The sequence below is a fragment of the Clarias gariepinus genome, chromosome 1 (assembly GCF_024256425.1).
Source record: "Clarias gariepinus isolate MV-2021 ecotype Netherlands chromosome 1, CGAR_prim_01v2, whole genome shotgun sequence".
Lineage (NCBI taxonomy): Eukaryota > Metazoa > Chordata > Actinopteri > Siluriformes > Clariidae > Clarias > Clarias gariepinus.
The window spans coordinates 31612489-31637500 of record NC_071100.1 but is presented as its reverse complement, the minus strand read 5'-3'; the positions used below and the strand labels follow the sequence as shown (position 1 = coordinate 31637500).

Below are 25012 nucleotides of genomic sequence, written 5' to 3'. Positions count from 1 at the left end.
GAAACCCAGAGCCTGGAGGTGCAAGGCGACAAGGCAAACTACTATTATAATTTAGGCAAACTCAAAGAGAAATATTCTAATACTTGTGATATTAGCTTTTTGATTTTGAGATGTAAGCCATAGTCATGGAAATGAAATCAAAGAAGGATAGGATTTTTCTTTTTTTTTTTTATTTTATTTACGATGTTATGCACTCTTTCCCTAGTTCCCACTGAGATATAAGATCTTGGCTTCCAGGAAGTCCTGGTCAAGACGATACCACATGCTGTACAGTTTCACAGAATCAAAACTGACATATTAAACAAATACATTAAGTTGAAAATATTATAAGACGAAAAATTACAAGAAAGGGCATGAAGCAATATCCATAACTTGTTCCATTCCAATTCTCAAGAGGAATTTTATAAAGCACATTTTTTTAAGGCAATCCGTAAAAGACGTTTAAAGGTATTCAAAAACAAAGGGGTGTTTCTAACATAATGATATTCTGCAATTCATATATTCAATATTTGCGGAAAACTGAACTTTGTCAAAAAAACTGACCTTAACTGACTAAGCACTGTGGTAATGTTCACAAAATAAGCCTATTCTTTATATCTGAGTGGCTAATTGAACTTCCCTGCTTCCAATGTCAACAGACATCAAAATCACTTGTTACTTTTTATGATGACTGTCAAACAGAGGCCTGTTTCACCAGGATGCAGTCATTGCGAAACATGGAACACTGCTGACCTGTTACATGCCAAGCCTCCAGACATTCCAAAGTGCAAAAAGCATTTCAATGATTTTTCCATATTTCATCTTTTATAGTTGACATCCAAAACAACTTCAGAAGTTTTAGGCGAGGGGTGGAGCCAAAATTGTGGTCACCCATAAAACAAAATGTTGGTTTATTGCAGAATTTTCTTTAGTGCATCCAAATATGCTAAAGGTCATTTATTTCGATGAAACGTGGTTCTGGTGTTGAGCTGTAACCTGGGTTGGAATGTATATTTTATTAATTTCTTCACTTTATACTTACCATTCAATTGGCTCATCTTGTTCCTGGAAATATAAACTTTTAAAACTTCCAGTACTGTTTCTTATGCACTTACGTAAAAGATAGCTGGTCAAATTTAAAAAGGGCTGTGAGATGAATTTTCATTTCTGGAATTCAACTTGCATCAGAGCCCAAACTAATTTTTCAAACCACAACAGTTACACATTCCTCAGGCCATTTTAAAAATTGTTTCTTTTTGTCCAAAACATCGTACCTTTCAGCCCAAGCATCTGGAAATCTTGTATATTATATTTAAGGTGGATTTACCTTAAATCCATTTACTCCTTTTACATGCAGCTTGTTCTTCTTAAAAAAAAACTAGGTATAATCATTAAGTCTGGAATGATGAATAGTACCAAGCACTTTTAACAAGTTTTACATGAATTAATTCTTGGAAGGGCGGCAAAGTGCCCTGTTTTCACTCTGCCTCTTTCGACCACCTTGTATCAACATTAGGCAGCATGCCCACTTTTGAAGCGACCTTGGCAACATGCAGCTGGCACACACAGCCTGGCTCTGCTGTCCTGTCTAGCATTATTCCTCTACAAGTTCTGGCAAGCTGGAGCATATGATTCTGGCATTTAGCCATAACTACAGTAAAGCCCTCAACGGAAGGGCTCGTTGATAGGTTTTATTAAGTGCACACACACACACACACACCCGTCCTGTCCTCTATGGTGCAATAACATTCATAAAAAAGCACTAAGCCCCAGACACATGGCCCCTCATTATACACATCTACACTCATAAAATCATAAAAAGTACTTGAAGCACACATGCGCGTGCGCACAGAGACATACACACACACCCTATCAATGATGGAGGTAAGTTTGACTGCACCCATTAATGTTCCACTGGTACAGTAAATGTTGGTAAATCTAAAGAAAGCATCACACACACATATACACACGCATGCACACACTATGAAAGGCACTATTTAGAGCCTTGCGAGCATGCTCCATAGCCAAACTGGCTCTGATAACAATTGTGCACCGCACAGCTAATCTTATTCACCCGCCTTATTCCTGCCGCCTCTGTGTAGATGTGTTCCCTGGCAGGGGAATCCCCAGAAAACATCTCACCCGAAAAGCCCTCGTTTCTGTGCTCTCTTTTTTGTGGCTTTTCGCCAGTGATTGCTGAAGCTTCATCTGTTTCTCCCTGACATTCATTTAATCACTTTAGTGTTTGTTTTTCTTTTTCTTCTCTTTATTTGCATTGTTTTCCTCCCTGATTGTGAAGAGCGGCTCCACATTTCTGCCCAGAAAGTGGCCACATGACTCTCACATGCTGTACTGCTACCACACTAGCATTTAGTATTCTCTCTCTCACTCTCCCTCTCTCTCTCACTCTCCCTCTCTCTCCCCCCCCCCGTCTTGACATATACTACAAGTTTACTACAAATGAGGACCAGACAAGTGTCCCCATTATGTTCCGTATGAACACCCACAGATGGAGTACACACAGATGTCCATTGTGCTCCATTTGTGAAACCTGCTACCAATGGCATCGAAACTTTTCAACAATTTGACACATTTACATAAGTCAGAGCCTTTCAGTCACCTGAAAAACACATAAAAACAAATATGTGCTAGATCATACATGTACACACATACATGTTTTATACACAATTAAAAAGGAGTGCGTTTACAATTCCACATGCTAGGCTTCAATTCCCAAACACACGCATGCACAAACACACACTATGACACATGCTGTGCTGACATGCGCCACGACCGCACTGAAAGAAAAAATATATTTTATCGTTTCTCTCCCACTACTGCTTTTTCCTCCCTTGACACAGTTGAAAAATAGCAGGGGAAAGAATGCTGGATTCATCGTCCCTCTGCAGTACATGCCAGAGTCATGCTTCTGGAAGAGAAGGAGCGAGAGAGAGTGTGTGTATGTGTGTGTGGGGTGGACAGAGCGTGTGAGAGCTGGGCAAGAGCTGAGATCTCACATATACTGAATATTGTGCGTAAATACACACAGAGACATATATCATGTCCTGCTACGTAGCATTTTAGTCTTTTGCTCGTATGTGCACCCACATGCATACTGTACATTCATTTAAGCACTGATAATGCTGAGGTCAATAGCGATTGGATAATGTGTTGAGTTAACTAGAGGCCTAAGTTCCGGACAACGGCTCCCCTTGCTCACTTTGAATTTGAAGTACAATTTTTGTTTTTTGTTTAGTTGTAGCAACACTGGCAGAGGGTGTAGTCTCATGCTACTGTAAAAGCACTGCTTTGTCCTGTGCCCTTAGTTTTTTTCTCGAAATGTCATGCTGGATTGACATGAAAAGTCCTGCTCTTTGCCACTATTTAAAAGATTTCAATCAAATACTTTCCATATCCCTCCATCACATAAATGCGGCCTAGAGGTGACTACTTCTATCAGTGGGAATTAACACATTGAGGGTTGGAGCAAATCAGTCAGTTAATTCCTACCTCAGATTGTACAGGCCAAGAGCTTGTTACTGAAAGATTTTAGATTACGTCCTAAAAGTCTACCTTCATCACCTATGAGGGGTTTTTCATTAGGTTTATTTTACTGTGGAAAGAGCACAACATTGGGAAAAAGGTTCTTTCCATTCATTACTCCTCTACCCCAGAGGCCTTTTGTGGACATTGCCACAGTCACTCTTGCATGTGCATGAACAGTTTAGTTGTATAAGGCGCAGTCACTTTAATCACACTATTTTATTGCCGTACTGTTTCAAACTTAACTTGAACTTTTGCTTACTGGAAAAAGATGATCAATTGGGTAAGTGAGGTTTATTACAGAAACGACAATGCTGGTTTATGTTTAAAAATTCATCAACTTAGCAAATTTGAATGTTTTGTTGTCACTTGCTTGTTTTAGGAGGATGATTTCATGGATTGGTGGAGTAAGTTCTATGCCTCGACAGGAGAGAGGAAAAAGTGTGGGACCTATCTGGACAAAGGCCTTGACACTCTACAGGTAAAGCAAGAAACGTGTACGCAGGGATCAATGATTTAATAGTTGGTGATGGTACATTCAGATTTTAATACTTACTTGTTTCCACTCTCTGTGAAATGACCTGGGAAAAAGTCAACTTGGTTCTTCCAAAACTCTTGAAGCCATACAATGTCATTGATCTTCTGGGCCTTAGTATATGTGAACAAACAGACATGTGTGTTTCGTTACTCTGGTTGACGGAGGATAGAAGGCCATTTTTTAAACTAAAATGCAATGCCAAATGGATTGCATATTAAATAGGACACTACTATGTCAAATTCTCCTACATTTTTGTGATATCTGGATTATGGGAACCCCATGTTTGACCCTGCAATAATCAGGCATTTCATATGTAAGGACACAATGTATAGTATAAGATGTATTAAATATTGCATAATATATACAGTATGAGAGCACTCTGGACCTCTGGTGTTGGGATTTTAGCTCAACCTTAGGACAATAAGGAGAGCACTTGATGGTACCGATTAGGAGCCATAGCTTAAATTCAATCCAGTTAAATAGGCAAACCTGAGAAATAAAGTAAACATCTTGACTGAATGGCTTAAAATATCAAATCACTCTAATAGATTACTCAGCTGAAATCATATAAGTTTCATGCACTGCCAAGCAAAACCCAAACAAAACGCACAGAAAGCGCAATGGGAACATTGTCTCTGAAACTTTAGCTCTGCAGTGAGACTTAAATGTCTCCTCAACCATCGGGGACAGCACGTGCCATCTCTTAAGTGTACACTTCCCTCTAGTTCACTCCAGCCCACTTCCCACGAGCCCGTCTCTCGGCTGACAACTTTTCCGATGAATTCATGTCGGGATGCCGCAGGGGGATAACTGAGAGCAGACAGGGGCTCAGCTACTGACATCATCAATTCATTCCCACTTGTTCCACACCACTTTTTCTCCACCACCACAGTCCCTCTCTTCTAGCCAGGCTTTCCATCCTTTCTAGTCCCAGGAGCAAAGTCTGACAGCCTTCCAGCCATCCTTTGTTTCTCAGGGCTTACCTTGCTCTTGTGTAGGAAGTTTGGCAAAGAAAAGCGAGGTTGGGCTTTGCTTCTAAGCAGGGTGGAGTCACACTAACACTGACTCCTACTCAGAACTGCTGTGATCAGCTGTTATTTTGAACAAATGATGCCTCAGGGAGAAAGCGAGACAGAAAAGGAGAGAGATTTGTGTGATGCGTGCAATGTCGCACATTGGTTGTGGGGATGAGGCCAGAACACCAGAGTGAATCATTTGGAACAACAGAGTCTATTTATGGATATTCGCTCTGGCTCTCATCGATAAAATGTCTCCTGGGTGGCCTTTTCAATGCCTTTTTAGGTAGCTGAATTATGTGGTGCACATTATTACAGCACTGCATATTTGTGCTTCGAGGCATCGGCCATTTGTAACATTTTAATGTCCTTGTAAAATAAAGTTTCTTAATACCTTTATTCTTAAAATTCTAACCATGTTTAAGGTTGCCTTTATGCAGCTGGAATTTAAGATCCTTAATTAAAGTTCACAAAATAAAAGACATCTTGGCAAGAGATATTAATTGAACTGTAACCATTATATAAGTATACTTACAATGCTTTCCATGACTGATATCTCCGATATACCCACTCTCTCCATGTTTGTCAAACGTTTGTATTTATTTAGGTTATTTTGAATGACTCAGTCAAGCCAACTGGTTTTGTGGTAAAATCATAAAGATGATTTTCATTTTCTTTATAGTTTCGTTCATCTTTAAGATCCACAAAACAAGTGTAAAATCATCTGTCTACCAGACATCTTGCACTCTTTCTCACTCACTCAATATTATTCCCTCTGCAGGTGTATGACACTGAATTGGAAAAAGTTGCCGGCTTTGAGCAGCTGGCAGATTTTTGTCAGACGTTCAAGCTTTACCGCGGACGCACTCAGGAGAGTGAAAGTGACGATCCTTCCATTGTTGGAGAGTTCAAGGTGAAATCGCAATGACATTATGCTTACTCAAATGCTGTAATTTGTTTTGCTTGTATCCTTGCCTGCATTTAGAGTAGAAACATACATGTGGATGTATATATATATATATATAAAATTAGCTGCATATTCAGCTGCCCAAAATAGAAAATGTAATATGGAAAGTGAATGCTACAGTACATTTGACATACAGTATGTAAAAGTGAATGCTACATTGTTTCTTTTGTAAAATTTGCTCCAGTTTGATTTCTCTTATCTTGCCATGCAGGGCATGTTTAAGATCTACCCATTACCAGATGATCCTTCTACTCCGTCACCCCCACGCCAGTTCTGTCTCCTTCCTTCCAATGGAATAGAGGAATGTATAGTTCGGGTGTATGTTATTCAGGCCTATGGACTTCAGCCCAAAGACACCAATGGCAAGGTGAGTAATACACTGGCAATTGCATAAGACCGTACCCAATCATCATATTAATACTCATAATGTGCAGCTCCATCTGTTTCTCTTTGTTACTCTCTCTGTTTGTCTCTCTTTCTCTTAAGAAAAAAAAATGCAACTTGTCATATTAACAAAATAAAAACCAAGTACAAAATCCTTTCTGATGAAGACTTCGGTTTATGGTGAAAAACTTGACTCTAGTGAATTCCCAGTCATCAGTTGTTACTATAGAAAGGATGTATTAGACCAGGTAAAAACCTGTGATTTGAATAATAGCTGGAACTATTGTTGGAACTGCTGTTATAGAGGTTCAGTCAATCAGATATGAAAGCTTACAGCTCTGTAGTATAAATGCAATATTAACAACATTAAAATAATAATCTATTGCATTACACTTTTCCCAATCCTGCCGATGGTGCTAGATTGATGTCCACACACCTGACAAGGAAACTTCTTTGTAAACTAAAAGGAATTGATTTGAATATTGTGGATTAAAAAATACAAACAAAGTAGTTATGCAGATGGTCATTAAGTAGCAGTAAAGTAATTTTGCAGTATCAGAGGCAAGTCGTAGCTCAAGCTAAACGCATGTGAAGAGTCCCTGTTTGTAGCTTAATGTAAATATACATATCAAAAATGAAACAGGTTTAAAGAACCCCCTTAAACTTTCCCTAGCTTCTGTCCGATGTCCTTTACTAAACTGTCCATATCTTCAATCTGCCCATTTTAATATACTGTAGTTCTAGTAATAGCAGTTTAAGAAATGCAACATTGCAAAAAGCCTTAAAAATATATGTTTTTGAATCTATAAAGCCAGCTTTTCCTTGCCAAGTACATGCATTAACAGTGTGCTCTCTCTACTGACCTGGCCACAGATCGTCTGCTTTGTGAGTCATTAGCTATTAACACACGCTGATGATGTTTTGTCATTACCTACTCAGGTCAAGAGTTATAGTATGGAACATTTAACACATGCACTAGCCTCTTCTGAAAGGCTATAATTATCATTGCGCTTGGATGGTTTTTCCATACAACTAGTCAGAGAAGGTTTGGTCTGAATTGAGAGAGGTTTTGCTGCTGTACGTGGACATTGATGGATATGCTGCAGTGTGTTTGATTGCTTGTGTGTATGTTACTGCATACACTTTAATGACTTCATTCTTCTCCCTCCCACCCTCTCCACACAGTGCGACCCATACGTCAAGATCACATTAGGAAAGAAATCGGTAAACGATCATGACAACTACATACCCTGCACCCTAGACCCAGTTTTTGGAAAGTAAGTGATTCTCTCTCTCTCTTTCTCTATACACACACACTTTCTCCCTTTTCCCATTCTCTTTCATCAAATTATTTGACTCACTGGTTAATCAGAGAGGAGTTTTAGTGCACCAGCAGGGGTTGCTATAATCCTAGCAATAGTCACATCACTATTTCTATTATACTTGAGTCTTTACACATTGATAAATTAAAGCCTATATTAATGCAAACCAGAAAATGGCACTATGATGTCGTTCGTTATAAGCAAAGGCAGTATAATTTGATTAGAGCATGAATGGAGAAATTATTAAGGACAGTGAGTCAGGCAGCACAGTGTCTCATTAGTCCGGCGTCTTGGTAACACTATTTAACTTTTTTTCTCTTTAGGATGTACGAATTGACATGCTCCCTGCCCCTAGAAAAAGACCTAAAGATCATGCTGTATGATTATGACATGCTGTCTAAAGATGAAAAGATTGGTGAGACGGTCATTGACCTGGAGAACCGCTTTCTGTCACGTTACGGTGCCCGCTGTGGCCTTCCCCAGTCTTACTGTGTGTAAGGAGTATGCACACACACACACACACACACACACACACACACACACACACACACACACACACACTTACAGTATATTGTTGTCTTAATGAGGACCTTTCATTCTAACTTTAATTTCTGTTAGTGACAAAGTGTTCCTATTTTACAATATTATTTAAACCTTTTAAATATTACACAGATATTTACAATTGTAAAATCCAATCAGCGTAATGTTTCTGTCCCTGACACTTACACAGGTCTGGAGTGAACCAGTGGAGAGATCAGATAAAACCCACTCAGCTGCTCCATCGTTTCTGTCAGAAAAGAAACTGCAAACTGCCTGTCTACAAGCACGACAAAGTGATTTTTAAAGGCCATGAGTACACCACTGCAGACCTTGGTCAGTCACACACACAAACACACTCAGACATAACCAATTTGAATTTTTTATCCTTACATGATGTTATTTATCCTGGGCATAGACAAAAGGATGAGAAATGAAGCTGGATTTCTTTTCTGTATGGCTGCTGAGTGCATTAGTTAAACTAAAATAATAATCCAGTCTGCATTACACCTTCCATCAATAAAGAAAAGCATGCATGACACTGCAGTTGTGTGAAAACACAGATAGAAGAAAAACACTGCATAATATATACAAATTTTGTGTAAATGTTCGTTAGTGACATGGGTGGTTTTCAACAGGATATATATCATTTCTCTCATTGTGATTCTACATCACTCAATGCTGAATCGCACATGATAGAAGTTTGCAATTGCTTATTCGCCTACTTTCCATTTCTATGTTCCAACTTTTCTCATTTCCTCAGTCCAAAATTCCAAACACGAAAATTTCCAAATCAAGGTTTTCTCCCTTTCATTTGCTACTGAGGTGCGGCACACAGTGAGAGAGACTATCCTCTCCAGCAGCCATCTTTCCAAGGTCAGCTCCAGATTTACAGCGCGCTTATGCATTAGTCCAACCCAGCCAAGGTCAACACTGTGGTGGGCTTCTCCAGCTCTCTCCATCCTCCGGCTCTTGTCTTACCACCAAGGACTACTACCTTGCTTTATTTCCCCCCGTGTAACCATAGCGACCCAATGTTAAAGCAATTGTCAGGTGGCCCTTTCAGGCTTCCAGCTTCTCCATGGTTGACTGTATGACCCCAATCCTCTAGTGTTTCTATCCTCTCCTCTCCCTGACCTGCACGGATGTGACACGGTACGAGCTCAAAAACTCATCAGAGGTGACTGCCAATCTCTCTTGCTCTCTCTCTCTCACTCCCTCTCTGTCTCTCCCTTCCCCCCTCTTCTCTTAGATCAAAACAGAAATCACTGGGTCATCGAGAGAACTGAGGAGGATAAACTCTTCAGACCATAGAAATAGAATGCTTCATGAAATTACTTTGCAGTCCCACTTTTTTTCCATCCTTTTCTTTCATTTTATCTCACTGATGACTTTATAAAGATGTGTTTCAATTGCCTACTTCAGCTCAAATGTGAGGGTCAAGTCTTTTACACAAAAACAATATTGCGGTGAATATTGTGCATATTGCACATCACATTTTTCAATATTAGGTTAAAACAAAAAAGACATTTGGCTGAAGCTATTTCCTGGTATGCTGAAAAAATACACACACTGAATGTTCCGGAAATCACTTAAATGCATGCGTTTATTACACATATACACCATAATGTTCATCCAATGATGATGGATCTATCTGCCACTCCATTTCTTCAGTAGATGAGGCAAAGCCAGCAAACCCTCACCTTGGGCCACTGGAGGAGCGGCTGGCTCTGCTGGTGCTGAGAAGACAAGGCCTTGTGCCTGAACACGTGGAGACCAGGCCCCTATACAGCCCCCTGCAGCCCGACATAGAACAGGTGACACTTGGGTTGTTTTCTTTATAAAACATTCAAAAGACAACAAATGCAGTACCAAATTTTTGCATTATAAGGGTCCCTTTTTGACTGAAAATTTTATGAAAAATACAAATATGAAAATACATTTAAGTTATTTGATTTGACCTGTACTATAATTTTAAATTCTGTGGCTTAATAAAAGAAAAAAAAACCAGAAATGATAAACAGTACCAATTTTTTTCATATTGGAATGACTGGCGCTTTTTATACTTGTATCCAGGGACGGTTACAGTTGTGGGTGGATCTTTTCCCCAAATCCATGGGCCCCCCAGGATCACCTTTCAACATTACCCCACGCAAAGCAAAGAAGTAGGACTAACCTGGCGTTTTAATTTGACAAAATCTGTACAAAATAAATATTTTGGTCTTTTCAGAACTCATGTTACTTTTTATTTGTAGGTTCTTTTTACGCTGCATCATATGGAACACCCATGATGTAATACTCGATGATGTCAGTGTTACAGGCGAGAAGATGAGCGACATTTATGTGAAAGGGTATGTCCATGTTGATGCTCTAATGAAGATGTGTGATTTTGTTTGGTATTGTTACCTATGTCACACATTTTCTTGTTTGTTTGTTGCCAGTGCGACTAATAGTAGCAGCAAGATGCTAAAGAGAGTAAACTGCAGAAACAAACACAGTTGCAGGGCAACAAAAGCCATTTGTCATGATGACAATGTCATAGAAAATTTCTAGTGGTGTACCTGCTGATTTTATTTATCGCTTGTAGATGGATGCTTGGCCATGAAGGGAACAAGCAGAAGACGGATGTGCATTATCGCTCGCTGGGTGGCGAGGGTAACTTTAACTGGAGGTTCCTCTTTCCCTTCCACTACTTACCTGCTGAACAGCTGTGTACTGTTGACAAAAAGGTGAGGTTCAAGCTTCCCCCTGTTTGTCTGGAGGTGGAAAGTTCACCAACACCAAAAACCTAGGTGTCTTAATGTTAACGGTTTTATTTTTATAAAAAATAAGTGTGCTTTAGTCTAAGCACCAAAAAGCCGTTATTATTCATGTATTGTTTGTGATATAAGATTGTCATTGTCATTTGGCCAACCTGATACAGGCAAAATTATTTTTACGTCGGCTGCCTCAACTGGTGAGATTTTTTTTGATTGAGTGTATAACTGAAAGCTAAACTTGAGGCCTGATCAAGCCATTCAGCTTTAGTAAGGCTCGCTGGGCAAATCCACAGGCCCTAAGTGATCTTTAAAGCTACCACAGAAAGCCTGTATGTGATTGAAATCCACAGAGAAGACAAGTACAAGAGAACAAATCCACCTCAGACTCCAGAAATTGGCTGGCTGCTCCCTTCATACTTTAACAAGGTACAAGAAGTCTCGTCAACGCTTGTCTGCCCCTCATCCCAGCCAAACCTGGTTCAGGAAAAACAGCTGTGATGGACAGGGTACTTAGAGTGAGGTTTTGGCAAGCAAGAGATCAGTTATGGTAAGATTTAAGATAGCGGTTGCACCCATTACACCCAGAGTGGGCAATTATGTCAGCTGTCAGTAGATAGATCCACTTTTGGCTCAAAGTTTCCTGGAGTACGCTCCAATTGAAGCGATACATTATGAAAGTTATTCGTGTGCATTAAAAGGAGAGTGATAGATTAGGTGTGAGAGTTTGTTTTGATTGGCCGTTGCATGGTTGTCAGGCGGACAGACAGGGCTTGTTTACGGGCGCGGGGCGTGACTTCATTATCCCTACAGTGCTGCTGCTTGCATCGACTACCGCTACTGTAAGGCGTCTGTGTTGTAACGGTGATGGCATTCTGTCTGGTGGCTGGGTGTAAAAGTGGGGCTGTAGTGAAACTCTCTTCGAGCAAGCTAGTCATGCTGTTCTCTCTCTTCTGTTCTCACTTTAGTTCTGTCTCTCACTCACTGTCTAATTCTCTCCCTCTCATGTTCTCTCCATAACTTCCTCACTTGGTCTTTCTCATTTACACTCAAGGACCATATGTTTAAATCTGCCTCTCATTTGTCTCATTTTTTTGTGGGTTTGGGACCCAGTGAGACCATTTCTCATAAAATCTCCCTAATAATACAACCTATAGACTGCAGAGTAACTAACTAGCTAATTTTTAAAACTGTGAGGGTTATAGATTTTATAATTTAGGATAAACTAGAGAGGACAAAGTCATTTAATTTATGCTACACGACATCACATATAATGTAGAAGGAGGAGCCACTATTTTAAATTGCCGCTTTTGCATATGCTCGGTCTTAAAAATAGCTGATTAGAAAAAACTGACCAGAAAATGAAATAAAATTTCCTTTACATATGCATACTTGCATGCCAAGTAAAAGTCTTTTTTAGGTATTAAAAACATTGCAGTCACAATTATATTAACAAAGTACTTAATAAAGAATACTTACAGGCTCTGAATACTGCTGACATCAAAGGGCATGAATGTGAAGTTACTATTGTATATAAAACCAATTACACAATAGTAAATATTAAGATTATATATATAATAAGATTATTATTTAAATTCTAAGGAGCAAAAAAATAAATTATAAGTTTAAAAAGCTTTTCACATAGCAACAATAACTTTCATTAAGTTTCATACTTGCTTGTAAGTTAAATTTATTGGCACATGCACTAATTAACTCTGCCCTCCGGACCTGTCTGACCCATCCTGGTGCCCCGCTTCTGGCTGAAGATCTCGTCACATGGATGCCCCGTGTGTCTCTCTGGGATGCGCCTCGTGTCTGGGGATGGTTCTCTCTACCTAGAAGACGGTTCTGGCCTTGACTGATGTTGGCAACTGTTTCTCTGGGGACTTGACAGTTCGATAGTTCATGACTGGAACTTCTTACAAGTCTACCTGGGTCTTCAATAACTACCTGGACTCCATATTAACATCAATTAACATCAGCTATTATAGCTGAACTGCCTCCCACCCTACACACTGTATAAATGCAGATCATTTACTGCTTTCTGTTTCACCCAAATGAGGATGGGTTTCCTGTTGAGTCTGGTTCCTCTCAAGGTTTCTTCCTATTACCATCTCAGGGAGTTTTTCCTTGCCACTGTCGCCCTCGACTTGCTCACCAGGGACAAACTGACCATTTTGATTCATACAAATTCACATTTCATACAAACTTAAATAATTCTTTTGACTATGTAAAGCTGCTTTGCGGCAATGAAAATTGCTAAAAGCGCTATACAAATAAAATTGAATTGAATTGAATTGAATTAATTGTTAAGTCATTTTAAGACTCAGCAAATAAAGGTTTTTATATAGATAGTGACTTTATTATGCACTTTTTGTTAGAAAAGTGGCTCAAATATATTGGAGACTTTTTATGCTAAATTAACTTTTTGGATAATTATAGGCAGTGGTAGCTCAGGTAGGTGAGACGCTGGTTTCTGATTGGATGCTAAAAACTTAAAATCCCGCCATCACCTATGCCTCATACAACGCAGTCACTGCATGCAGTAGTTACCAAGCCCGTTTTAAAAATGGGAGTATTGCGACAGGGAGGGCATCTTTTATGAAACCAGATCAGTTCTTGCTGATCAAATTATCCATATGGCGACCCCTAGGATAAAAGGGACAAAGCCCAGAATTTTTTTTTTTAGACATTGAGATGAGCGTCCAGTGTGCATGTACAAACAAAAAACATTCCTTGCTTTTAGTCCTTTTTTCCATTTTAGTGTTGGCCAAGAATGAGATTTTTCCCCTAATATATAAGAGATAAGAAGATCTCCTCCCCCGGCTTGTTGCTCAGCTCAGTTATTCTCTGGAGGGGTGTGATTCACCTCTAGCTCATTTACATAGACACTAAAACAGTACTTTTGAAGGAGGATTGAATCAAAGGTAGTAAAAGTATAAAAACATGCGTTATCTTATGGGTATTTCAGCTGGAGCATTAATAGACACATTGGAGGAGATGAGACCTGTGTTAACTTGTTAAAGAGATAAAAGTAAAATAAAGGACCTTTAAGGCAAGCATAGTGTTTTGCTCATGTAAAATAGTCAGTACTTCATAGACTCTGTAAGTGATTGAGCTTGCACATTAGTAGCTTTAGTGTGTTTAATTTCACAGCTGTGCTTTTATCATCACAAGTGACAAAATCATCAAAAGTCCATGTTAAGATAATTATCAAGGTGATATCAGGTCATTTGCTGAATTTGAAATTATTTCTCTCTAATACCTTTTATCTCTAATACATTTTATCCACCCTTAGTCTTAATAACTACCTCCAAACTATTTTATATCATCTGGAGAGAATTTAGATCCTTCCAGTTGTAATATTGCTCCTCAAAAGCAATGTCCTACACATGCATGGCTTCTTCCGTTTAGGCCTGGAGACTGAGTGAGTCATTTTCTGTTGGTTGTGCCTTATTTGATTATATTGAATTGTTTTCATGAAATAATGTAGCTTTTTTTCCCCCAATCAATGCACCACTGTTCAGGCAAAAGCAAGTAGTTTCTTCATTTAAGCAAAGGATTTACCTACTTTCCAGAATCTTTAATTAACCTACACTACTTGTAATCTTGATTTTAAAAGTATTTTGTCTGATTATTGAAAGGCTCATGTAGATGAATTTTTGATAACTACTTTCGTATTATATACTAGGCTATGTAAACACATTAATTACTGTAAAAAATTCTGATTGTTTTAAGCATTATTCATCCTCTGTGTGTCTGCAGGAGCACTTCTGGAGTTTGGATAAGGCCGAAACGAAGGTTCCTCCCAAATTGACCATTCAGATTTGGGACAATGACAAGTTCTCCTTTGATGATTACCTTGGTACGAACACACAGAGCACCAAAAAATAAATAAATTAATGAAAATCAGGCCTCCAACTCAGAAAGTTCGGTTGGTGTTAACCTTTCCAAAACCACAGAACTGTTCAAATGCACCATTTCTCAGCCTTGACATGACAGCAGAACAAGAAGCAAAACACTGCATGAAATAGAACCACGCTGATAGAATCCTTATGTCTAGGCTTACTGTATGTGCAAGTGTGTCGTGCTCTGCATGTGTGTCTGTGTATGTGTGTGTATATTTCATAATTAGTTTGTTGCGTATGTCTGGGCCTCAGTTTAAACCTGTGTAACTTGTAGCCTTTGTCCCTGAGGCTACACCACACACAGTGGACCCCTCCACACATACATCATTCATCTTCACGACCACTGTTATTATTGCATTTATTAAACTTATTTCCAGCATATCAGCACATTTAGGGAAAATAAGAGTTATGGCCTTAGGAACATGGCTCCCAAAAGAATGCTGTACACTGAATTATGGAGTATGTACATATATGTTTAAACAATATATTATACAGCCTCAATGTTAAATGTACATTTTCACTTCACAGACAGTCACAAATTGTCCACTTTAGGGTGGCAAAGTATCAAACTGCCAAAAACCTTTTTCAAAAAGGAATGTTGAGAAGAAGTACAAAAACAGCATATTTTTTTGTCTCTGTCTCTCTCAGGTTGTTTAGAAATGGATCTGAACCACATGCTGAAGCCAGCGAAGTCTCCTGAGAAATGTGGTCTGGAGTTGCTCTCTCAGCCCCAGGACAAGCTGGTGTCTCTGTTTGAACAAAAGACAGTTAAGGGCTGGTGGCCTTGTGTATGTGACAGACAGGGAGAAACGATCTTAGCTGTGAGTGACATTGAAATCCCACAAACATCTTATTGCAATAAACAAAATATGCACATGTAAAGTGTTTTTGTATATGACAAATTATCAAGAAGAAGACTCTTCCTTTTGAAAACAGAAGACCTGTTCACACGAAACGCACTGGTAATGGAAGTCTAAGGCCAGTCATTGGGGTGTCTGGAAACATTTATCTTTATTCATTTACGCATGCTAATCAGAATTGCTAAGCATTCCTGAAATATATTAATCTAAAATTATTTTCCCTTTCAGAATACGTAGGTATAATTTGTTTTCTAAAATTGTGGTTATCTTTTGCCAGAGTAGTCAGTTCCTTCTTGATTAGACTGGCACTTAAACAAGCTAACAGATTTCCTCCCAAAGTGATCTGCAGCTTTTGCTCTCCTCTGCAGTTCTCATTTGCGGCGTGGCTCATTTACATAGACACTAAAATTATGCATTTGGAAGTGGAGTAAAACAGGGACAGATAGAGGTATAATGCATTACTTGAAGAGTAGTTCAGCTGGTAACACATTTGGATAACCTCTGAAACTTATGAAATTTGTTAAAGAAATTGTAAAATATGGGACTTTTACTAAAGTGTAGCTAACTGCATTTTCTTTTTGGTAAGACCTTCTTTCTTTAATCCCATTTAATGTGGTGAGTGAGTAGATGCAGTGAGTAGATACAGATCAAGTGTGTACACACTGTGTGAGCTTTATTTGGCAAAACCAAGGAATGTAATCCATGTCAGTAGCATGAGGTTAAACATTGGCCGTCAAACTTAAACAAGGACTTGCAAAAAAAGTTTTAGAGTTTACCTCAGATAAAGATGATCCACAATCAAGAAGAAAAGAAAGTGCAATAAAACATAACTTGACATAAAAATGAGATTACTAATAGCACAACAGACAATACCTTAGAATTCTACAAAGAAACAGGAGAGTATAAATTGACAAACAAATTATACACAGTAATTCAGAACAGGTTTACACAATCAGGTAACAAACCAGTAACAGAATTGGGGGTAGAGACAGGACAAAAACAGCAAACACAATATCAGCACATGATGTTCGTCACCATGGAAACTGTGATACGAATAGAGACAAACTATGACCTTTATTGTTAATGTAATGGAATTTTTCCATTTATGTTATATTCGTTAAGTACCTTTAGACTATAACGAGGAATCGATTTTTGAGTAAACAGATTTCTGCATTCTTAATAAAGAAAATGTGTTAATGTGTGAAATTCATCCCTCAGGGCAAGGTCGAGATGACACTGGAGATTGTGTCAGAGCAAGAACAGGATGAGAGGCCTGCCGGTCTGGGCAGAGAAGAGCCCAACATGAATCCTCGTCTTGAGGAGCCACAGTGAGTCAATGCTTTTATCTTTTCCTGATAGTTCCCACACACACACAATATAAGCCTTCAAGTTCATTTGTTCTAGATTACCACAAGTTGTTATTTTAAGACTTATTTAACCCTTTCAGATGTTCAAACCTGAAGGTGAATGAATACAGGCTGACAGACTGATACGTAACCTGTCATTATCTCTGTGCAGGCGTCCTGAAACCTCCTTCCTGTGGTTCTCTTCTCCTTATAAAACCCTGAAGTTCATAGTGTGGAGGAGGTTTAAATGGGTGATCCTGGGACTGATCATTCTCTTCTTCATCCTGCTCTTCCTGGGAGTCTTTCTCTACGCTTTCCCTGTAAGCACTGTGTATGAATATTTGTGTGTGTGTGTGTGTTTGGGGGGGGATCATTTCTGGGTGGTAATTTTATAGATCAAAGGATAGATGTAGAGTGTGAAAGGCTTGTATCTCTCTGATCATATTTCAAGAATGTGGGGACCATTATTTAATATTGCACCTGGGTCTAATATTTCTCTCGCTCACACTCACACACACAAGCTCAGTGATGATAAGTGTTCTATAGTCACACATTGTTTCAGTTAGTAAGCCCTGATTTTACTTATTCCTTAGGCACTTCTGGAAAATGTTTCAATTACTGATTTTTACCGTTAGAATTAGGTTATGTCTCTTTCTTGTGAATCACCCAGCATGGTCCGATGCCTGGAAATTTTTTAACTATTCATGTGAGTTGGTTTATATGAAAGTTACAAATGTCTGGATTAAGACCATGGACAGGGTAAACATTCGTACTGTTCCTTACAGTTTGATTCAAACGACACTAAATACTATCTAACCACATGACGTTACTCAATCGAAGCTGCATAATTTTTTAAGGCTCAGATTGGATTTACCTGTTGTATATTTCCATTCTTGCAGAACTATGCTGCTATGAAGATGGTGGGCCCCTTCAGTGGAATAGGAAATGGAAAACAATGAGCAGATTAATTTGAGAAGACTTTGAAAGAAGGATGGGATTCAGTGCTCATCCTAGCACTGTTACGTCAGAGTATTCAAATCTGCTCCAAGCCTGTTACTGTGTTCCTGTGAGATAATCAAGTCATATCACCTGGTGTATGTGCACACAGAAATCCAGCTATCGCTCTTCAACGTAAATAGAGAAGGAGGATTTAAGTGTAAACTGATGTTACTCAGTTGTATATAAAATGATGTGTGCATGTGTCACTGATCAAACCATCTATGCATGTAGAAATGCCAAATGACTTGTGTTTTACCTCCGAGCTCCTTGACCCTCTTTTTTACTTAGTGCTGAGCTAATTTCTCCTCTCTGAATTCTGTTACTTTTTATCTCTTTCACTGATTTTAATCCTTCGCCATGCTGTCTGTAAACTTCTGGCCTTTTCACAGCTAGCCATGGCTTTCTTCTGTCTTAACATAGAGAAAAAGAGACAGAAATGCCTTTTGCCTCCTCCTGTGCCTTCATCCCTCACCTCACGGCCCTTTCGCTTTCAACATGCACTGATACTTTAGGTTAAAGCCTGGATTTGTTTGGTGAACTTGTAAGGTCTGAGGCAACCTGCTTGTTAGCCGAGCTCCAGCTGTCAGCAGGCTTGTTTTTCTGATAATTATTAAAGCCTCAGTGAGAGAAATCCCCCACTAAATTGACCTGGTGTCGGATACGAACTTGTTATACTGTATGTATGCCTGTCTATATGTGTATAAAGACTGGTTGTGGGATACAGAAAATGTGTGAGTTTGAGGCGGAGTGCAGTGTGTTTTTACCGTTAAAAAGCAAACTAGTATGTTGGCTGTGATTGCCTGCATATATAAATGAGTTTGGAATCACATGTGCATCTGTTAGGGTCAGGACTACATTAAAGGAGCCATAAAAAGGCAATCAGCATGATAAAACATACTGACAGAAATAGGTAATGTGCTATGTTCCCTACTGTGTTGAGTGAAACACGAGCTCAGGGGTTAAAGCACGGCCACTGGAAGGGTCAATCGAATCATAGTGCAGGGCTCCACAGTGCTTAGACTATTACATAAGACTGACCTTTGCATGCTTTTAGGACTTAGCAGTGTGTTTATCCTAAAGCTAGATCTACACAGGGTCATTCTGAATGTAAAAGTTCAAGGGAACTAGGCTAATCCCAGTGAATTTCCCCCCTGATTTCCTGGAGTGTGCATATGTTGGCCCAAAAAGCTAGAAAAAGTCCTTGATCTTTAATACGGTCTTAGAATGCACAAGAAATTGGACTTAAGGAAGAATATAAACTTTTAAAAGATGATAATGTTTGATTTATTTTTTCTTTGTTTCTTTCTCTTCCATGCACTGAAGTTAAATGGAGTAAGACTATTATATACTTGTACTAAAGCTGTACAACATACATCCCAAAATACTTGAAATGGCTCATTTTGCAGGATATACATAGTCCTGTGCCTGTTCAGCGAAAGTAATTGAGGGTTACAATTTACCCAAAGAATGACTAGCTATTATGTCAATGCTATGCCTTGTTAAAGTTACACAACATGACAATCCTGCCTATGTTACTATTTCTGTGAATACAACACTGCTGTTACTCTGAATACAATATGCTGCACTATATCCAATCTAATAATGAATGTGATGGGAAATATGTTGGCTTTATTCCCTTATAGGGATAAATTCACTGTGCCTAAACTTGTACGTGCATCCATTTTAGACGATATATTGTCACAACGTACAGTAGCAATATTCCAGTAACAAAATATATGCTCTGAATTATATTACTGTCTTTTGTTGCATCAAGACCTACATTAAAGCTTCTTTTAAAAAGCTGTATGAATGAAGCGTATTCTTAGGATTTTCTAAATGAAGCTGCTCTGAGGCAGTGGTGCGTGTTTCAGGAACTGGGGAAAGTTGATCTATGCAAAAATGTAATCTCAAAGATCTCATTTGATGTTGCATTAGTAGTATCGCCTTGTGTCCAAATTTGTAAGAAAACAGCGTAAACAGTTTGATTCAACAGTCCATGCATACTTTAGAATTAAATTAATTAAAGATACAGGCAAGAGACTGAAGTAGTTGTTTGCCTAAGCCACATCGTCATTAGCTAGTCCAGGAATCTCGCTGAGTAGTGTAGTCCTGGAGTGTATAGATGGTGTTAGCCTTATAAAAACACATTAACCAGCAGGAACTTGGGGAAGGTGTGGAAAATGAACAGAGTGTTTGGGTTGTGCCATGTGGAATGGACCACCACCAGACCCTGTGTCTCTGCTGTTGCCTTGCGGACGCTTCGAATGAGCTGGCCTGCCTTGAAATAAAAGCAGGAATTTTATCGTGTGTGAATTATAGCTCTGTTAAACTGAGAGAGTGAGAAGGGGTGGAAAAACAAAATAGAAGCTTATTCTTATTAACATGTGATCTATTTCTACAATACAAAAGACTTGGAGTATAAAATGTCAGCCACATCACTATTAAGGTGAAATGTGGTCAGGATTCTAAGCATTCACAGCTGCATCAGCTTTATGAAATCATTCAGTGATTTCCATAGATCGTGCAAAATGTTTGGTACCTCAGGATAAAAGACAATTTAACCCAGAAATTATGTTGAAGACAAAGTACTCTGTTTTTTGGGGATGGGCATAAATAAAAGCACCTGTGCTGATGGTGGAGCAGAATAACATGATAATTAAAAATTTCCAATTAAAATATGTTCAGAATTTCTCTTGTATTGCTGCCTTCCAAGAGCAATGCAAGAAATTATTTTCTTGACATCCCTTATTACTTTGCTTTGATGTTCATTATTAATGTTCTTATAGTTCAATACTACATTACTACCTACATAAAACTAAATGAGTTAGTAAATAGGCTAAGGGTTGCCCACCCACCCCGCCAAAAGAAATTCAAAGTCACACACTCTCTCACTCATCTTCTATACCACTATCTATACTTTATTCTGTACTCAGGGTCACAGATTGGTTTAAGTGACTTTGAATGTGGCATGGTGTTGATGCCAGTTTATCTGAAACTGATTTACTGGGAAATTCATGCCCACAGCCCTCTTTAGAGTTTACAAAGAATAATCTGAAAAAGCAAATAATACAGTATTAAGTGAGCGCCAGTTCTCTGGAATAAAAAGTCTTGTTGATGCCAGAGGTCAAAGGAGAATGGCCAGACTGGTTCAAGTTGATAGAAAGTCAACAGGAACTCAAATGACATTCCAAGTGAGGTCTGCTGAAAAACATCTCTGAACATTGAACCTTGAAGCAGATGGGCTACAGCACCCAAAGACCACACCAGGTGCCACTCCTGTAAGCTAAAAGCAGTAGACTACTGTAAGGCAACAATTTGCATGGGCTCAACAAAATTGGACAATAGATTGGAAAAACATGGCCAGTGAGGGTATATCCAATTGAATCGATGTTAACAACAACAAAAAAAGGATTAAACACTACACTCGACAAAAGTCTAGCTTTCATAGAGACAGGGATTATAGTTGATGAAAACATTATGTCTTAGAGCACTTAAAGGGCTTAAAACCCACAAAAGAGTACAAACAGACAGACAACTTTTTTTTGTTATACCAGAAAGCTGGTTATTTCAACCTCTAAAATAGCAATGCAACCTTGATAAGTCTAATGTAATCATATATCACTGCAGCGAAATGCACCCTGCTGTTTCTGTTTTTAAATGGAATGGGGATATGTTTTGATTAAATGTCACAGCAGCATGTCAAACCACAAATCTTAACAATCTGTTTCTTTAGTCCCTGTCCTAAGAAAAAATAATGCTACACTTCCATCTTTTTACTTATTTGCACTCGTACCATTCATATGAAATTCAAGCCAAATATTGTCATTTTGGGGTAGGGGATTTTGTTGATGAAATGCAGATAATCTGTTCCAGCCACTTAAAAATATTACCAATATTACCAATTTTCAAAAATATTATTACATTTTTACACAAAAAAAAAACATTTTGAAACATTTTGAAAATACATGTAAATCAAGTAGAATATAAAATAAATAGATTAACCCTGCTGTAATTCATGATTCCTCTTGGTAATGGCCAGTTGCGTTTTGGTTTCGGGTTTTTACTCACTTTACACTTTTAAATTTTACACTTTTTTTCCCAATCACAAGGGGAATCCTGGTGACGCAAGGAGGTCAGCTGACCATGTTCAAAGAGAATGCTGTCCTGGAATGCTGTCCAAAAGCTCATTGCTGTATATAAAAATATTACAGGTCATTATTTTTTTATAGCGCTGCATAAAACTGTGAATCCTCTTGTCTCTTTGCGGATACATGAAAATTCGTTTACTTACCATTGGAACAGTATCATGGACATTTTTTAATACTCCCGCAACCCCCACACTCACACACTCACATAGTATACCGGACTTGGGACTATACATCCATTTACATACACACCAAAACAGCCATATTTTGGTGCAACGTCTTCAAATCTTGTACAAAAAAAAGTTTTGATCGGCTATCAGAAGTACAGTACACGCAAACGGATGTACATGCAACTAGAAATACGAGCAACCAGAAGTACACAAGACATGGTCGGTTGCTCATATGCTGACAATGAATTGTAGTTCTTAAATCAAAAAGAAGATGAAGGGTGGGGCATTCATATGCTGAGATACCACTGTATACAAGACAAGGCATTTACAAAATGACAATTATCAAGATGCAATAACAGGTGGTAAGATCGATCCTAAGGAGGTGGATTGTGAATGAGTCTTGACTAGTGCTCTCAGGATAGGCTCCAGATACACCACAACCCATAGGATAGAGCCATTGCTCAAGTTAATGATAAAATGCAATTGTAATAAATCTTTCTATAAATTATAGACCTATGTAATTTTTGCAAACAGAAGAATCACTTCATCATCCCCAAACCTGTTGAAAGCCCCAATTACACTGTCATTACAATGTAACTAACATGTAATAGGCTTAAGTAGTAGTTTGGGCTTCAATACGGCTCTTGTAAATGTGTCTTTGTAGTTTGTGAAGGAAATATTACTACATAATAAATCATGGTGCTGAATGTGACTCAATACCAGAGGGCCACAACACTCTGTCTCTGACTCACTGTAACCTGGTTACAATGGAGGGAAACATTCATATTACAGCTCCCAGTGCGCCCAGTAACATAGTGATATAATCGGCACCTACTAGCCTTTGCTTAGATTGCACCACATCTTGGCAGTCTTTTATATAAAGTTACTGCTGTCCAAAAGCTCAAATATAACCCACCGGTCTACACAAAAAAGTCATAATTGTGGGTTTACTGTCTGTGAAATGAAACCCTGTTTAGATGATATATATATATATATATAGTGGAAAAGTGCTATATGTAGAAGGTTAGGGTGTGCATGCATGTACTTTATGATGTAACTGGTGTGGGTCAATGTTCCGCAATAACCTTAAAGATTAAAGTCTTCTTAAGATCAGTTTAATCTTAGCACAATGATATTCTGATTACAAAAACAAACAAAAAAATCTAAGAATTTCAGCAAAACTTTTATTCATATTATCATGTCTTGTTTAAGGGCGCCATATTGTTCACATTTCTGTACGACACGTTTTACAATAGAAAACATAACATTTGAAGGGTCATCTTAAACCAATTCCGAACTGATTTGCCGTATCCACAGCTTGAAAAACCCTCTGATCTTTCCACCAGTCTTATAAGGCGTTCCTGGTGGAATAATTTCCTGGTGAAAAGGTTTTAATAAAAAATGATCCCTCTGAAGGAAGGATTCCTTATGGCATAATTTTATCAAAGGATGTATTTTCAATGGAAAATTGATATTAGATTGGCCTGAGCCGGCCTAGCCATAGTAGGCTGTATTTACAAAGAAATTGAGGATGAGAGATGGCCTGATGCACTGACCTATAATAGAACTTGTCCAGTCAGCACATTTCTTCATATAATTGTATTTTGATGGCCTTAGAGTTTTCCTTAATTGCTACTTTTCCGTCTCTCTCTCTCTCTCTCTCTCTCTCTATTCTTTACTGTGTGTGTGTGTGTGTGTTCCCTGTGTTAACGCTTGGGTATGTTATTTCAGCCTTGGTGAACTCCCTGTGCTCCTTGACCATTGTCCATTGAGTATGTGGGTGGGAAGCAAGAGTCATGCCTAACCTCGACTCATAATTCCTACAGTATGCAGAGGGGAAAGGATCAGATTTCTCCCAGTTAGTAGTCAGAAAAAAATGACCATACATTTAACACACGGAAGATTCTGATCTCTATCTTGTGCCTTTAAATTTACCTGGTGTTCCCATCATCATAAATGCTTTAAGTTTGTCTTCTTTTTCTTTCTTTTTTTTTTTTTTTTATAGTTCTTTAACCGTGTTTTGTAAAAGGTATGATTAAAATTGTATTGGGCCCATAGTTTGTGCATTGCTCATCTTACACTGTAATTACAAAGCATGTTCGATTCTCAACTAAGAAAATGCTTTATTGTCTCTAAAATGAGATCATGGAAAAATCCAGACATCAAAAGCTTCACCTTTTAAACCACATCTGCATTGACTGCTAACTTGGCTTGGCTAAGCTTTTAGAAATCAACCTCTAGCTGCTGTAGACCAAGAGGGCCATTATCACACAATTTTAATTAACAGATTAATAGCTCTCAAACAACAAACATGTCATAAGTGGGTGATTTGGGATATTGAGGCCGTCTCATTAGCCATCTCTGGTATTGCAACTAACTGCTTAATAGCTTCAATAAGTGGCCTCTTAAACTTAATTTAGCAATCATATACATACGTATTAACTCTTTTTACACATAATTATCAACAGAATAAACAAGAAGGAATTTTTCACTCTGAAATGGAAAAAGCTATATAATTTTATGAGCCACACAACCATGTTTT

The 25012-nt window shown here is 38.5% G+C and overlaps 1 protein-coding gene across 8 annotated transcripts in view; it reads left to right on the top strand.

Annotated features, from left to right (window-relative positions):
* The window catches only part of dysf (dysferlin, limb girdle muscular dystrophy 2B (autosomal recessive)), a 79070-nt gene extending 59113 nt beyond the window's left edge, over positions 1–19957 (top strand). For 4 of the 8 annotated variants that reach the window (XM_053477014.1, XM_053476929.1, XM_053476781.1 and 1 more), the window contains 15 exons: positions 3905–4003; positions 5858–5989; positions 6255–6410; positions 7613–7704; positions 8073–8243; positions 8480–8622; positions 9964–10103; positions 10363–10451; positions 10542–10637; positions 10874–11015; positions 14808–14907; positions 15599–15771; positions 17029–17138; positions 17329–17476; positions 18056–19957. In XM_053477014.1, the coding sequence (XP_053332989.1) occupies positions 3905–4003; positions 5858–5989; positions 6255–6410; positions 7613–7704; positions 8073–8243; positions 8480–8622; positions 9964–10103; positions 10363–10451; positions 10542–10637; positions 10874–11015; positions 14808–14907; positions 15599–15771; positions 17029–17138; positions 17329–17476; positions 18056–18115 (1851 nt within the window). In that variant the 3' untranslated portion in view covers positions 18116–19957. Of the gene's footprint in view, positions 1–3793; positions 3806–3904; positions 4004–5857; positions 5990–6254; positions 6411–7612; positions 7705–8072; positions 8244–8479; positions 8623–9960; positions 10104–10362; positions 10452–10541; positions 10638–10873; positions 11016–14807; positions 14908–15598; positions 15772–17028; positions 17139–17328; positions 17477–18055 lie in introns of all 8 variants that reach the window. The other 4 variants (XM_053476630.1, XM_053476710.1, XM_053476468.1 and 1 more) reach the window with 2 other exon arrangements.
* The last annotated feature ends 5055 nt before the right edge of the window (positions 19958–25012 follow it).